General features: G+C 35.6%; 1 protein-coding gene across 1 annotated transcript in view; it reads right to left on the bottom strand.

Annotated features, from left to right (window-relative positions):
- LOC111150444 (cyclin dependent kinase like 5) overlaps positions 1–15,517 on the bottom strand; it is a 211,619-nt gene that overhangs the window by 117,580 nt on the left and 78,522 nt on the right. The window contains exons 2-3 of the mRNA XM_022507912.1: positions 9,786–10,009; positions 6,080–6,114 (exon numbers count right to left, since the gene is read on the bottom strand). Of these exons, the coding sequence (XP_022363620.1) occupies positions 6,080–6,114; positions 9,786–9,849 (99 nt within the window). The 5' untranslated portion in view covers positions 9,850–10,009. The remainder of the gene's footprint in view (positions 1–6,079; positions 6,115–9,785; positions 10,010–15,517) is intronic.

The raw sequence follows: 15,517 nt of genomic DNA, 5'->3' as shown, positions 1-15,517 counted from the left end.
ATGGAATTTTTTTTTTTTTAAGATTTTATTTATTTATTTGACAGAGAGAGATCACAAGTAGACAGAGAGGCAGGCAGAGAGAGGGAGGGAAGCAGGCTCCCTGCCGAGCAGAGAGCCCGATGTGGGACTCGATCCCAGGACCCTGAGATCATGACCTGAGCCGAAGGCAGCGGCTTAACCCACTGAGCCACCCAGGCGCCCCTCATTCACGTGGAATTTAAGAAACAAAACAGAGGATCATAGGGGAAGAGAAGAAAAAATAAAACAAGATGAAATCAGAGAGGGAGACAAACCTTAAGAAACTCTTAACCACAGGAAATAAACTGAAGAGTTGCTGGAGGGGAGATGGGTAGGGGGATGGGGTAACTGGGTGATGGACATTAAGGAGGGCACATGATGTAATGAGCACTGGGTATTATGTAAGACAGATGACCTTTACCTCTGAAACTAATATGTTAATTGAATTTAAAATAAATTTTTAAAGACTAGCAGAATCTGAAATACAGAATAATACAAAGAAGTATGATTTTGATAAGACTTTTGTAGTGTTCCAGAAATTGTTCAATAATTAACTGGATCAGCAAGAAAAGGTAGGTCAAAAGAGGAAACCACACACAAGTAATGGTTCTATGAGTGCCACTTTAAGAGTAGACGGAAGATATCTTCCCCCAATAATGCCTACAATCTGTTCCTGACCCAAAGTCCAATTGAACAATGGCACCTTGTTAATCTCCATAACCTGCAGTAAATTAAAGTCATTTAGGAAAGCGTGATTACTTTAAAAAAATGATTAAGTGAAATAATCAATCAATACTGAAATATTTCCAGCTGCTTACAATCTTTATTAAAAAATCTAAGCCTATCTCTAATTTTCTTCAAATAGTAGAAATTCTTTTTTAAAGATTTTATTTATTTATTTGCCAGAGACAGAGAGAGAGACTCACAGAGTACAAGCAGGGACAGAAGGAGAGGGAGAAGCAAGCTCCCTGCTGAGCAGGGAGCCCAATGCGGGGCTCGATCCCAGGACCCAGGGATCATGACCTGAGTGAAGGCAGAGGCTTAACCAACTGAGCCACCCAGGCATCCCTAAATGGTAGAAATTTTGTACAGAAGAAGCAGGAATCCACATCCTACTTATATTTAAATAAGGAGGAAAGTAATGACAAAAAATAATTAATCCCATATATTCAGTTTGTCATTTGAATTGAGCTTTTAAAACAGCTTAAAAGACATGTAAAACTTAAATCCAAAAAAATTTTAAGGCTTGTTTCATTTAATGTGGAAAAAACTAAAACAACATTTATTTTGTTTTAGTAGAAAATAACTGTATGGTTTTAGAAGGTACACTATAAACAATCTGTTTAACTGGTGATGGTTCATTGACCTTTCCTTCAAGTATTTGCTTTAAATAGTTCAGTTTTTTAATTTTTAAAAATAACCAAACCAGGGGCGCCTGGGTGGCTCAGTCGGTTAAGCATCTGCCTTCGGCTCAGGTCATGATCCCTGGGTCCTGGGATCGAGCCCCACATCGGGCTCCCTGCTCACTGGAGAGCCTGCTTGTCCCTCTCCCTTCTGCCTGCTGCTCGGCCCACTTGTACTCTTTGCGTCAAATAAATAAAACCTTTAAAAAAAAAATGACCAAATCACCATTCAGCTTTTTGGTAGAAAACAAAATTAATCTGAAAAACAGGAATCAGTAATTCAAAATATATAATGCTTGCTAAAAATGAACCCTCATAGCAAAAGACACATTACGCATAATAAGTGATTAATAACCCAAGAATGCCTTTTAGTGGGGGGAAATACGGGTATTCCTGACTGGTGAATATTTAATCACATCTATTCCTCCTCCTACTCTCAATTTCTCAACTCTTAAAAAAGAAAAAGGGCACAATCTGGATTTTCTCAACCTGCTCTCTCCTTAACCTCTTGCAATTTGGCATTCTATGTACCACTTCACTTAAAGGGGTCATCAATAAATGACAATATTAAATGAAATGCGTCTTCTCATCCCTCAATCCCTATCATCATGGATCTTTTTATGGATTTTTACACTGCTGGTGAGTACATTTTTAAAAATCTTTCTTCCTTGCTTTCTAGATGTCTGCCTCCCACTCCTGTCAGTAGGACTATTTAAGGCATGCCCTTAACTCTGCTCTACACTCCCTCGTGGAAGGTCCATAATATTTCATAGTTATGCTCAAGTTAGTGATTTCTGGCATCAGATAAAGCCTGGTTCCACCACTTCTTAGCTGCATAATCTTGGCCCTAACACATAACCTCTCTAATGACTCTGCTTTCTTCTCTGTAATATGGATGTAACAGTAGGGCTGTTGTGAGTAGTAAAGGGACAACATCTAGCAGAGTTAGCTGGCATATGTTAGATGCTCAATATGTGGTATTTATTATCAGGTTTGGTATTTTGCTGCCATTTTATTCTTTTTTTATAAAAGCCAAGCTCACTATTTCTCCCCTAAAACTTACAAACCCTTTGTAAGTTTGTCAGTCATACAAATATTAGCAATGATTTTTCAGTTTACTATAAACCCTTAGGATCATCTCTAATCCTTCTACAGGGACCTGGTACTCTACAATAGCTCTCTACAGTGGTCTTCATTTTTGGTTCTATAATTTAAGTCAATTTTATTATTTATTAAATACTTCTAGGCTCGGGGCACCTGGGTGGCTCAGTCAGTTGAGCGTCTGCCTTAGACTCAGGTCATGATCCCAGGGTCCTGGGATGGAGCATCACATGGGGCTCCTTGCTCAGCAGGGAGCCTACTTTTCCCTCTCCTGCTCCCCCTGCTTGAGCTCTCTGCTTTACAAATAAATTTAAATAAATAAAACCTTAAAAAAATAAAAATAAAAATAAATATTTCTAGGCTCTACCCCAATGCTGGATTCTTCATGCCTTTGTATAATTAGCTATCCCAAGAGCATATGTCATATGTCATCTACCACTTCAAAACAAACAAAAATTTCTCATATGTCAACCATAGCCACAGGGAAAAAAATACATGAATCAGCACTTCCCCGTCCTAGGATCAATTAACATTGCCCCCCAATCTCTCCCAATCAGACTGCACAAAGCTTTGTCTCCAGTTCTAATCAAATCTCCCTATGTCACTCCATTCCATTTGCCCTACTTTGTTGTAAGGATGACCTCTCTGAGCTTCTGCAAAGAAAAGTATGCTGTAAAATATGCATAAGAACTTCAAAGCAGATATGCAAATAAAAAAAGAGAACCAGCAATGCATATATGGAAAGTAAATGTCCAAACCAGAACTTCTTCCAAATGTGACTGGTTCTAAGGTGCCATAAGTAGCTTAACACTTACTGCTAAGAGTTTTCATATATATGCCAATGTGCATATATACAATAAACAGAAGCTGTGAAAAGGAGTATAGTTACATTTTTCTTTTTCAGTTGTGCAGTATTTGTTTCAGAAAATTAAGAAATATGGTCTTTGGCCTGGAATAGCCCAATATCACACTGTGTTTACAATAAACAAGATACATTTGTTTATAAGCATGACCTCTAAATTTCTTGCAACAGTACACGATTTAAAACAATAACTTTATTTCACACTTGCTCAAATATATAATGTGCTAAGAATTCTTTAATTATATATACACCCACAGCCAACCTTATCCAAAAGATCAAATTGATGCGTAAGTGATCACACATACCTACACATACGTAATCACACACACCTGATTTATACATTTTTATAAGCATTTCATTAAGTCTATAAAAGCTATGCAAAATATATAGATGTGATTTTTTAAATATATATATCATGGGTACAACAGTGAGGATCATATCCATCTTTAAATATAACATGAGATTTCATAATAATCCATTTGTTTGATCCAAAAGCGTAAATCTTAGAAGCATCAAATTCTCTTTTCAGATAATGCGGTAAAGACTGAAGCTCTGATTCTAGCTGAAAAGAGGATATATCTGTAACAAGTCTAATGACTAAACAGCTGCAGATTCTAAAAAGAGTTTTATATTATTACTCTGAGGTAGGCACTAATTTATGCTTTACATTTTCCATCCAGCAATATCTTTTCAGATGCATGTAAAGGGAAAAGCAACAATACTTAGAGAGCTGGTCTGTGAGTCCCTCATTTAGTGAAGGGCAGTAAAAAGAGATATTTTTTAGATGCAATGTCATTTGCAGCAATCTCGTGGGTTATTTTTTCAAGTATCTGACCTTCTACCTCTTCAGACCATAAGCCAGAAAAGAGCAAGAAATCTATGGTTTATTCATCCTTTTAACTAAAACTGCCCAAGGAATCAGAGTTCACATTTAGAGTTGGTTTCCCAAGAGCAGAGATACCTGCTCTCATCTACTTTTATTATAGGCCCATCTTACCGGGACTAACAGTGTGCATTATGAGAACCAGGTACAGGTAACAAATATATATTTGCCAGACACATGGAAAGATAAAAACAATATATTCAGCTAATAAGACTTATTTTTACATAAAAGGCAGAAAGAGAGCTTAGATAAGGTTTAAAAAAAAAAAAAAGTACAGGGAAACAGTTATAGGAAGAAGTGGGACAAGACTGAGAGAACACTGTTGGAAGATTTGCATTATTATCAGAAATTTTTCAACTTTAAAACTCAAAGATTAAGACCTGAAGCGTCCATTTATTATACTGCATAAACAAAGCCATGGTATAAAAGGAAGTGCTGTGTTTTTTGAAAGAGTCAAATTTAACAACCTATTTCCCCTGAGTAGTATCCACTGAGGAATTTTATTTTTTTAAAGCTTCAGAAATTTATTATAACTCAAGGCAACTCATTAACAGTATAGAAATTCATTAGAGAGCTTTTCATTTGTTTAATTTCCAACTGCAGTAGTATTTCTTAACAAGGTATTCAAGTTCCTAAATTTATTTTGAGTATGTTTAATTTATCTTTTTAAATTCTTAATCATCTTAAATCAATAACCACAGTATACAAACCATTTTTTGAGGATTTACCAGCCAAGATCTTCAGAGAACTATTACCAACATAAGATACTTTGAACACCCAATTTTAACAGGAAATTCATTGAATTAAGAAAATTATGATCTAAAACCCAAAAATACATCAACTGTCATGAAACCTTATATCTAAAACATACTATTTTGTACAGCAGGAAAGAAAAAATAAACATAAAAATGGTATCTTCTTTATTTATGCGTATGTACACACACATATATGTTATGATAGATTTGAGAGTTTAAATTATGACCTGGGCTAAATTTTTAAACTCCTTTCAGACATAAGGAATTCCATTAGAAAATATCACAAAAAACTTTAACCTTTGGTCTTAACAAAATTATAAACAAAATAGCATGAGGCCAGATACTAATACTCAGACTAAATATACCATAACAAGTAAATATTTAACCTAACATTTAAAACTGTTACAGCTGCAATACTTGCCACCTTAAAGTTAGTCCCTGAGTCAAACATGCTTATCACTGAGCAACAGCTATGGGAATCCTGAAAGAACTTCCCTGAATAACTAGTGATTAGTATAATAGTCAAATAATCTATATAGTAAGATCAATTTCAAAGCTACTCAAGGGTGATCAACTACAACCAATAATGATAATCATACACTATTATCTGAAGCCCTATTTCATAACCAAACACCTATCCACTACCTTTCAAAATGTGGATTCAGATCTACCAAAGATTGTAAGTTATTGGGTCTATGTGAAAAATAATGACTGAATGAAACTCCTTTCTCATAAGTAACTTGAACATAAATCTGTCACTACCTTGATTTCTTCTATATCATCTTTTCTCTCTTCCCATTAGGAAGCTTTTCACCTATAAACATAGGTCAACTGAGAAAAAACAGCATATGATTTCAAATAACTAATGACTACCTAATCATGAGAAAGCTTGTCCAAAAGTAGTCTTTTTCTGGGTTCACATGTTCAATCTACTTTATTAAGCATCATTATCATAGCCAAACAGTTTTAATTATATGCCCACATACACAAAGCAATACATTCGTTTCTAAGCAGTTAAACAGATACATTATTTTCTTGTTAAAAACCATGTACTTGCCTTGTGTCTGCATTTAAGTACAACTCCATAGGCTCCTACAACAAAAAGAAATAAAAAATTAGGGGCACATATACAAATTATAGCTCTTAGAGAAATATAAGTTCTATTATATTGGTTATCAGTGTATGATATAATAATGATTCCTAAAATGACAATACTCTCCAGTGACAATGCAATGAGCCACACATAAACAAAATGTGGATATTAGTATATATTTTTCATAAAATGAATATAAGCAACTCATTTACCCAACAAGTATCTTTAAATGTTTCTCTTTTTAGTGAAAACGTCACTTGAAAGATTTAAAATTTAAGCTTAAAACTACTGGAGATAAGATTTGGACATAAGAACTTTAAGAGTAAATGAAAAAAAAAAAAAAAAAAACTCAAAAGATTGTAGAAAACTTAAAATTTAAAAGCTAATTGTCTCCCAATAGTAAGCTCAGGTACCAAGCCTACCAAGTATGTTCTCACTCCTAGGAGACATTTAAGACCTCTTCCAGAATACAGGAATCTCTTTCCTGACAGGCAAAATAATATAGGCCTAAGCATTCCAATTTAGTAACCTGTAGGAGTTGCTACATTTTTGCCATAAAATCTCAGTACAAGCAAGGGCACAGACCATAAGTAGTCCAAGGCTCTCTGGCCAATTATAACCAAGCACTTCCACTTTCCTTGGTATACTCTGATGACATTCATCAATACAGTCTGGGTTACTAATCCTCTTCCCTAGCCAGAAAACTACTTCTTTAGAGGCAGAACAGAGTTGACAGCAAGATACCCAGGAAACTGAGGTTAGAGTCATATTGTGACAACCTAATTAGCAAAATTAAATGTAATGTATGTTAACTTGAGGTTTGTAGAAATGTCAAGAACATTGACAGGCAAGGTCTGCATACATCTATGACAAGCAAACTTCAGACAGATGAAATTGGGAAATGTGTCTCAAACAGAATCCGAAGACCTGGAACAAGTCTCCCTCACTTTGGTGGAGATGGATGAATCTTATTAATCATAGTCAGGATGGAATCAGCTACTACAACTGTCCAACTTATTTTCACAATCATCACCAGGCAATCCTTCAGTCCCGATTTAACTGGTCATGCCAGTTTTTCTACAGAGCAAAAATACACTGCCCAGGCTACAGGAATGCAGAGTTTACTAGACAGTTTTTAATTTCCATAATATGTATGTATTTCTTAGCCAAAAAGCATCTAAGGTGGTTTACAAAGAAAAAATATATAGCAATGATGGTTCTGACTGTAACTAAAACTGACATACACTGATTTATAGAACAGTGTAGTAGTTTAGTTAATCTGAGCTAATTCCTAAGGAGATGATCACCTACAGGTATACTAAGAAAACCAAGGTTGTGATCCAGAAAAACTGGGGCCCAGAATTTGAAACATTCCAACCTTGTTACACCCTATGAGCTGACTGGCTCCAGTCAGTAGCTTTACTGCATTAGTTTCTAATTATAACACTTTGGAAAAAAACATACAAAAAAGGTAGCTATATAATACAGTAGACAAGACATCAAGAATGAATTTTACTGGGGTGCCAGGGTGGCTAAGTCAGTTAAGCATCTGCCTTCAGTTCAGGTTTGAGCCCCACATCAGACTCTGTTCAGCAGAGAGTCTGCTTCTCCCTCTCACTCTCCCTCTGTGTTCTTTCTCTCTCTCTCTAATAAATAAATAAATAAAATCTTTTAAAAAAGAAATTACTAAAACAAAAACAATGAATTTTATTTACATAATTATCAATGAAGAAAAGGAAAAGGAGTTGACTGGTACAGGAAGAAGGATCCATTCTTTTTATATGGTTTCAACTTCAGATCTTAAAGCAAGTACCCAATAATTAGACTCTATTTGTTTTTAAGATTTATTTATTTATTAGAGAGAGAGAGAGAACAAGAATATGGGGGAGGGGGAGCGGGGGGGTGTTACACACAGAGGGAAAGGGAGAGAGAATCCCAAGGAGACTCCATGCCCAGCACAGGGCACAATCTCACAACCCTGAGCCAAAACCAGAATCAGGCACTTAACCAACTACACAGCCCAGTCACCCCAGACTCCATTTTAATTGTTTCTATTTATTCGAAAAGGGTTTAACTACTTAATATTAAAATCTATTAACAGCTTTGCTGTTCACAGGTAAATCTTCAAAACTTTTTAAAATTCACATTTATTTGAAAATTCATAAAATAAAAATTTTTATAACACTTGCTTTAAAGTCATAAATGCTAGGGGCTCCTAGGTGGCTCAGTCAGATATGCCTCTGACTCTTGATTTTGGCTCAGGTCATGATCTCAGGTTTGTGAGATCAAGGCCCACACTGGGCTCCAGGCTGGGTGTGAAGCCTGCTTAAGATTCTCTCTCTCCCTCTCCCTCTGCCCCTCTTCCCTTCCCCCTCCAAAAAAAAAAAAAAAAAAAAAAAAAAAAAAGGTTAAAAAACCATAATTATAATCACTCACACACTGTTAACAAAATCATTTCTCAAAATCTCCATAAAGTTATCTTTAAGTCAAAAGCAAAAATTACTAAGAAGGAAAAATCAAGGGGGTGGCTGGGTGGCTCAGTGGGTTAAGCATCTGCCTTTGCTCAAGTCATGATCCCAGGGTCCTGGGATCGAGTCCCAGGCATAGGGCTCCCTGCTCAGTGGGGAGTTGATTTCTCTTTCTCTCTCCGCCCCTCCCCCACCCCACCTGGGCTCTCTCCAGCTCTAATAAATAAAATCCTAAAAAAAAAAAAACAAAACAGACAGACAGAAAATCAGGATGACTTATGAAAATGGATGACCATATTTCATCAAATTAATGATATCGTTAATCATAAGCCTTAGTTCATGTACTACTGGGGGGAAAAAGATCTGCCAATTGAACCATGACATGCTATGGATTATAACGCACATCCTGATTTCAGAAATGTTAAAATATAACCAAGTTGTGTGCTTCAACATTTATAAAAATGTGGTTTGTCATTCTCAAAGAGAAGTTATTCACTTATTTACCATGTATTAAGTGAAATTTAATTTATACAAATAAATTTTAAGTTATCCAAAATAAACTTGATATAAAAATAAAATGTAACAAAAAATTATAGACTAAGAAACCCCAATCGCTGATGAAAACAATGAAATGAAGGCAGCCCTGGGGAACCTGGCTGGCTCATCAGAAAAGTATGCAACTCTTGACCTTGGGCTTATGAGTTTGAACCCCACCTTCAGTGCAGAGATCACATTAAAAAAATAAAATCTTTAAAAAAAAAAGAAAAAAGAAATGAAGGCAGACTTAAGAAATATCTGATTTATTAAATTTTTTTTTAAGATTTTATTTATTTATTTGACAGAGAGAAATCACAAGCAGGCAGAGAGGCAGGCAGAGAGAGAGGAGGAAGCAGGCTCCCCGCTGAGCAGAAAGCCCGATGCAGGGCTTGAACCCAGGACCTGGGATCATGACCTGAGCCGAAGGCAGCGGCTTAACCCACTGAGCCATCCAGGCGCCCCCTGATTTATTAAATTTTAAAGGGTTTTAAAATATTAACTTTAAATTGAATAAAACCCAAATAGCACGATTTTATTTTTAGTATTTCAGTTAAGCACATATCTGAATTAATATAGGTAAAATTAATAGGATCTGAATTGTAACTTTTTCAGTAGGAGGTATAACTATATACATTACTCAGAAACTCAAGGAATGCTAAACTTACCTTCACCTACAACCCCAAGGATCTCAAATTTATTCATCACATTACCAATGTTAGGAATCTTCATGAAGACAAACTCCTCTTTTGATGCAAGCCACAGAACATGGCATCAAGAAAGAACTTCAGAGAACGTTGTAAAGTAGAATCAAAATGTCAAAGGAAGAAATTCTCACAGGTTGGCAGGGACTTTCACATATTTGTTCTAATGTGAAGAATTAAATTATTCCCTGAAAGAGAAAACACAAAAGTCCTAAGTTTTATATTCAGCACTCTAATAATCTATACTACTGTTTTGTACAGTTTTTTAAAAATCATGTTAATGTTTCATAAACTAAAAAAAAAGAAAGAAAAGAAAAAAATGATAATAAGAGAGAAGAACCCAAAATGGAACAAAAACAAATGTACCTAATTGTATTTGAAATGAATAACATAACCATCACCCCAAAGGGGAGGGTGGGAATTAACTCCAGGTAACTTTTGAAAACAATGTTTTAACTACATACTCTCTCAAGCTAAAAACAAAAAAAATTATCTATAAACAAATACCACACTTAGATACTTGTTTTTACACAGAGATATGAAATTATGTGCATTCTCACACTGAGCAAATAAAAATAAATACATTGTGGATAATAAGAGTTTGGCTTCTTATTCTCGTAAAAATAAGTTACAAATATGAAAAAGGATGAAGGCTTGGAATCAGAGCTAACCATAGGAGCTCGGTTCTTAATATAGGGATGCAGAAACATATAAATGTGTGTAAATATACATACACCCATATATATATTCCCTAGCTCTGTCTGCTGAGGAGACCTAGGAGCAATGACACTCCAGTATCCCATTACCACAGCTAGTGCACCAAAAAAAGGTATCAGTTTCCTCAGAGAAATGGCTGATTCCCAGGCAAGAGCAAGGAAAAGTACAATATGTGCCCAGGATATACTTCTGTGGTGCCGGAAAGGCTGGTAATGCTCAAAGAATGACAGGAGTGTGTCGGAAGGACAGAGGTGATCAGCTTGAGTTACTTCTGGTCGAATGAGAAACAACTAAACAACAAAATAAATGAAAATCGTAGATGATAAACCACATAATAAAATAAAAGCATACTAGTCCTTACTTACATAAATAACTGAGGGGAGAAGGAAAAGCTCTTTCTGAGAGTGTAATTCCAAATAATAAATGTAGTGATGGAATTAGAAAATCACCATTTGGCAAACACCCTGGTAATAATTATTTCAGGCAAGTATCATCAACATACGCTGAAACTAGTGGTTCAAAGTTTGATGGAAAACAGGATATTATCTAGTCTCAAAGTAGCTCCACTACAAAATACCCGCGAATTAAAAAGGGAAAAATAGTAATTTCATAGTGAAGAATCCTGCCAGATACCACCTTAATTAAGTGATCAAAGCTAACATCGTCAATAATAGAACAAGTCAACATCATAAACCTCCTGATAGGATACAACACATCACTTCTGTGGCAGTCCTTCCAAAAAGGTAAAACAGACAAGCCCGAACTGAGGGACATTCTACTAAGTAACTGACCTGTATTCTTTAAAAATGTCTAGATTATAAAGGACAAGGAACCAAGTAACTGTTCCACAAAAGAAGATTAGGAGACATGTTAACTAAATACAATGTATGATCCTGGACTGGATTAAACCAGGACAAAAAAATATTTTTTTATTAAAATTTTTATGAGTGATGTACATGTGACTGTAGTTAATAATATTAATATATTTGAAAGTTGTTAAGAGAGTTGATCTTCAAAGTTCTCATCATAAGCAATAAAAATTGGTAACTGTGTAGTGATGAATGTTAACTAGACTTACTGTGATCATTTCACAATATATACAAATATCGAATCACTATGTTGTAGACTTGAAACTAATATGTTACATGTCAATAACAGTTCAATTGATGAATAAGGTGCAGCCCAGAATCTCTAGAATAAGACAGTCTAATAAAAAATTTAACAAACAAAAAAAGAATAAACACCAACATTTTTGGAGATAAAGTTTGCAGCTTAAACCATTCAGGAAAAAAATAATAAGTACATGTGTATAGAAGAAGAAACAAAGAATGAATAAAATGTTAACATGTGGGGAATCTGGGTCAAGGGTCTATGAAACAGGAAACTCTGTACTATCCATGCAACTCTTCTCTAAATCTGAAATTATTTAAAAATAAGTTATTTTGCTTCAAAAAAAACTATCCTATCTTTATGAAAAATCACAGCTGTACCAACATAAAATATTCGTTTAAAAGGAAGAAATAAATCAAAACCAATAAATTCTTTGCTGCCTATGAAATTTGAAGCTTTTTAAAAATAAGAGTACCCATGTAGTATAGAAAAGTACTGACTTAAAGCATGCCTTTTCATATGCTGATGCAAATACAAACTGGTACAAGCTTTCTTAAGAGAAGTATGCCCATAATTAAATGTTTTGAAATGTTTATAGCATGATAGAAGTATCTGACAAAAATGTACAATAAAGATCATTCATAAAGGCAAAACATTATAGTCCCTTTAAAAATTAAGAATATGACAGAAGTCCTACTGTTAATTATTAACACTATTATTAAACATTATCCTAATGAGTTTTAGTCATCTCAGTAAAATAAGAAAAAATGAATATAACATATTGGATTGGAAAGAGAAGCAAAACAGAATTAACAGATAATATTGCCTAGATTAAAAATTCAAAGAAATTTACAAATTACTCAGATTATAAATGTTAACAAAGTAGTTGAATATAAACTTAATATACTTAATATAAAATAACAACTGTATATATAACATTGATGTAAACATCAATAAACAGAAAATGTAATTTTTTTTTTTTTTTTTTTTTTTTTTAAAGATTTTATTTCTTTGACAGAGAGAGATCACAAGTAGACAGAGAGGCAGGCAGAGAGAGAGGGAGGGAAGCAGGCTCCCTGCTGAGCAGAGAGCCCGATGCGGGACTCGATCCCAGGACCCTGAGACCATGACCTGAGCCGAAGGCAGCGGCTTAACCCACTGAGCCACCCAGGCGCCCCGTGAAAATGTAATTTTTAAAAGCACATTTATAACAAAAGAGGCACTAAAGATTTAGCATAACAAAAAATGTTCAAAACCTCTATTCAAATATAACTCTATTCAAAGGCATCCAAGAAGACCTAAATAAACAGAATTATCTCAGCTTTAAGACTGGAAGACTCAATACTATAAAGATGACAATTCTCTCCATATTAATCTATACAGTCAATTTGATTCCAATCAAAATCCCAACAAGGCTTTCTGAGGAATTAAGACAAGCTGATTCTAAAATATATATAGAAGAACAGAGTTCCAAATACTGCCAACACCCTCCTAATATGAAAAGTAGGAAGACTCGACCTTGAGGGTAAGATCTGGTAGGATGTTCTACCAAATATATTAAGGCTTAACACTGAATTACAGAAATTAAGACAGGATGGGGTACCTGGCTGGCTTAGTAGTAGAGCATGCGACTCTTGATCTTGGGGTTGTGATTTTGAGGCCCACGTTGGGTGCAGAGATTATCAAAATAAAATAAAAAGAAATTAAGACAGAGTGGTCTCCGCACAGAAACAAATTTGCTAGTGAAACTGATGTGCAAGCCTGCACAGAGACCATACTTCCGTATCCCTATGGATCCATACTCACCTACACCTTCAGTCTGTTTCCACACAAGAATCTTTAGAGTAAGTCAGATCATGTCACTGCTCTGTTCAAAACCCTCAAATGGCCTCACATATTATGAGTGAAAGTCAAAGTGCACATGAGCCACAAGGCCTTAAACTCCCCACCTCCGACATCTGCGACTATTCACTCCCTTGGCTCACTTCACTCCAGCAACAATGACCTCCTTTCAGTTCAATATATGACAAGAAAGTCACAGTTATACCTAATGCTAAATAGTTCTCTGTCATGCTAATGTTTACTTTAGGTCAATATCTCATTTTTCATTCAACATTTACAAATAATGCTTTTGCCTAATAGAAGGCAACAGAAAGCAGATACTATACTTGGTTTAGAAAACTTTAGTTCATGGGGCACCTGGGTGGCTCAGTTGGTTAAGCGTCGGAATCTTGATTTTGGCTCAGGTCATGCATGATCTCAAGGTCATGAGATCAAGCCCTGCATACAGCTCCACACTCGGCACAGAGTCAGCTTGAGTTTCTCTCTCTCCCTCTCACTCTGCCCCCCAACCCATGCTCGCTCACTCTCTCTCCAAAATAAATAAATAAATCTTTAAAAAAAATCTTTAGCTCAATAGAATAACAAATCTTTTCGATAATACTGACATTTAGACAAAATGTCATAATCTCAAAAAAATATTAATATTATTCCACTCATTCATTAAACAAATAATTACTGAATGCCTAATACATTTCAGAGAATGGGTAAATCGGACACACAAGACAGTGGTGAACAAGATAGACATGGTCTTTACCTCACAGGGCTTTACATTTTGCTGGGCATGGGGTGGGGTGGGGGGATGGGGAGTAAGATTATCATCAGATACTGACACTTGTTAAGAAGGGAGGGGAGAAAGGAGTGATTTCTCAGAGTCCTCTCTAAAAATGTGAATATTTGAAGTAAAACATACCAGTAACAAGAAGGAGCCAGCCATACAAAGATCTAATTCAGTCGCATTACAGGTAAAAGAGGCTCAGAGTACCTCTGAAAATGAGTTATTCTTTCATTTTCTACAGCTGATTTGGAAGAACACCCAGAAAGCATTTCAATATCCCACTTTCTGCCAATAATGGCATGGTTCATTTCAAAGGAACCTTGAGATTAAAAATTAAATCATTCCCACTAAGAAGACCCAACCCCCCAAAAGTTATGTACCTAAGTACATAAAAGAACATTTGGTCCCACCTATTCTCTATAGAAATCAAAATTGAGTAATGCAAACTGAGAATCAGAATTCAAACGTGTGAGGTAAATACATAACATAGGTGTCGAGCAGTCTTTTAACTACCAGTATTCACACAGACAAAAAAGCCGTATGCCAAACTGGATTTCACTACAATTTTATATGAATAACACTGAGTAATTTTTAAGACCTAAAAACCCAGATACTTTAGCTTCAACTAACTAAATAACCTAGATGAAATGTCCCTTTGAGGACAAATACAAACAATGGAGAAAATACTTTTTTAAAACAGCCTCAAAACCCCAAAGACTTAAGATTATAAAGAATTAGCTGGTTGAGGGCGCCTGGGTGGCTCAGTGGGTTAAAGCCTCTGCCTTCGGCTCAGGTCATGATCTCAGGGTCCTGGGATCAAGCCCCGCATCGGGCTCCCTGCTCGGCAGGGAGCCTGCTTCCCCCTCTCCCTCTGCCTGCCTCTCTGCCTACTTGTGATCTGTCTCTGTCAAAGAAATAAATAAAATCTTAAAAAAAAAAATCTATGCTACTATCATATTTTCTGAATTCTTCCTCTTTAAAAAAAAAAAAGAATTAGCTGGTTGAGGGAGATGGAGAGGAGAAGGGAGTTGAGGGAAATTGGAAGGAGAGATGAACCATGAGAGACTATGGACTCTGAAAAACAATGTGAGGGTTTTGAAGGGGCGGGGGATGGGAGGTTGGGGGAACCAGGTGGTGGGTATTAGAGAGGGCACAGATTGCATGGAGCACTGGGTGTGGTGCAAAAACAATGAATACTGTTACGCTGAAAAGAAATTAAAAAATAATAATAATTAGCTGGTTGAAATCAAAG

The sequence above is a fragment of the Enhydra lutris genome, unplaced genomic scaffold (assembly GCF_002288905.1).
Source record: "Enhydra lutris kenyoni isolate GAN:26980312 unplaced genomic scaffold, ASM228890v2 scaffoldscaffold23, whole genome shotgun sequence".
Classification (NCBI taxonomy): Eukaryota; Metazoa; Chordata; class Mammalia; order Carnivora; family Mustelidae; genus Enhydra; species Enhydra lutris.
The sequence above is the reverse complement of the archived record's forward strand: the minus strand, read 5'-3'. Positions and strand labels throughout refer to the sequence as shown.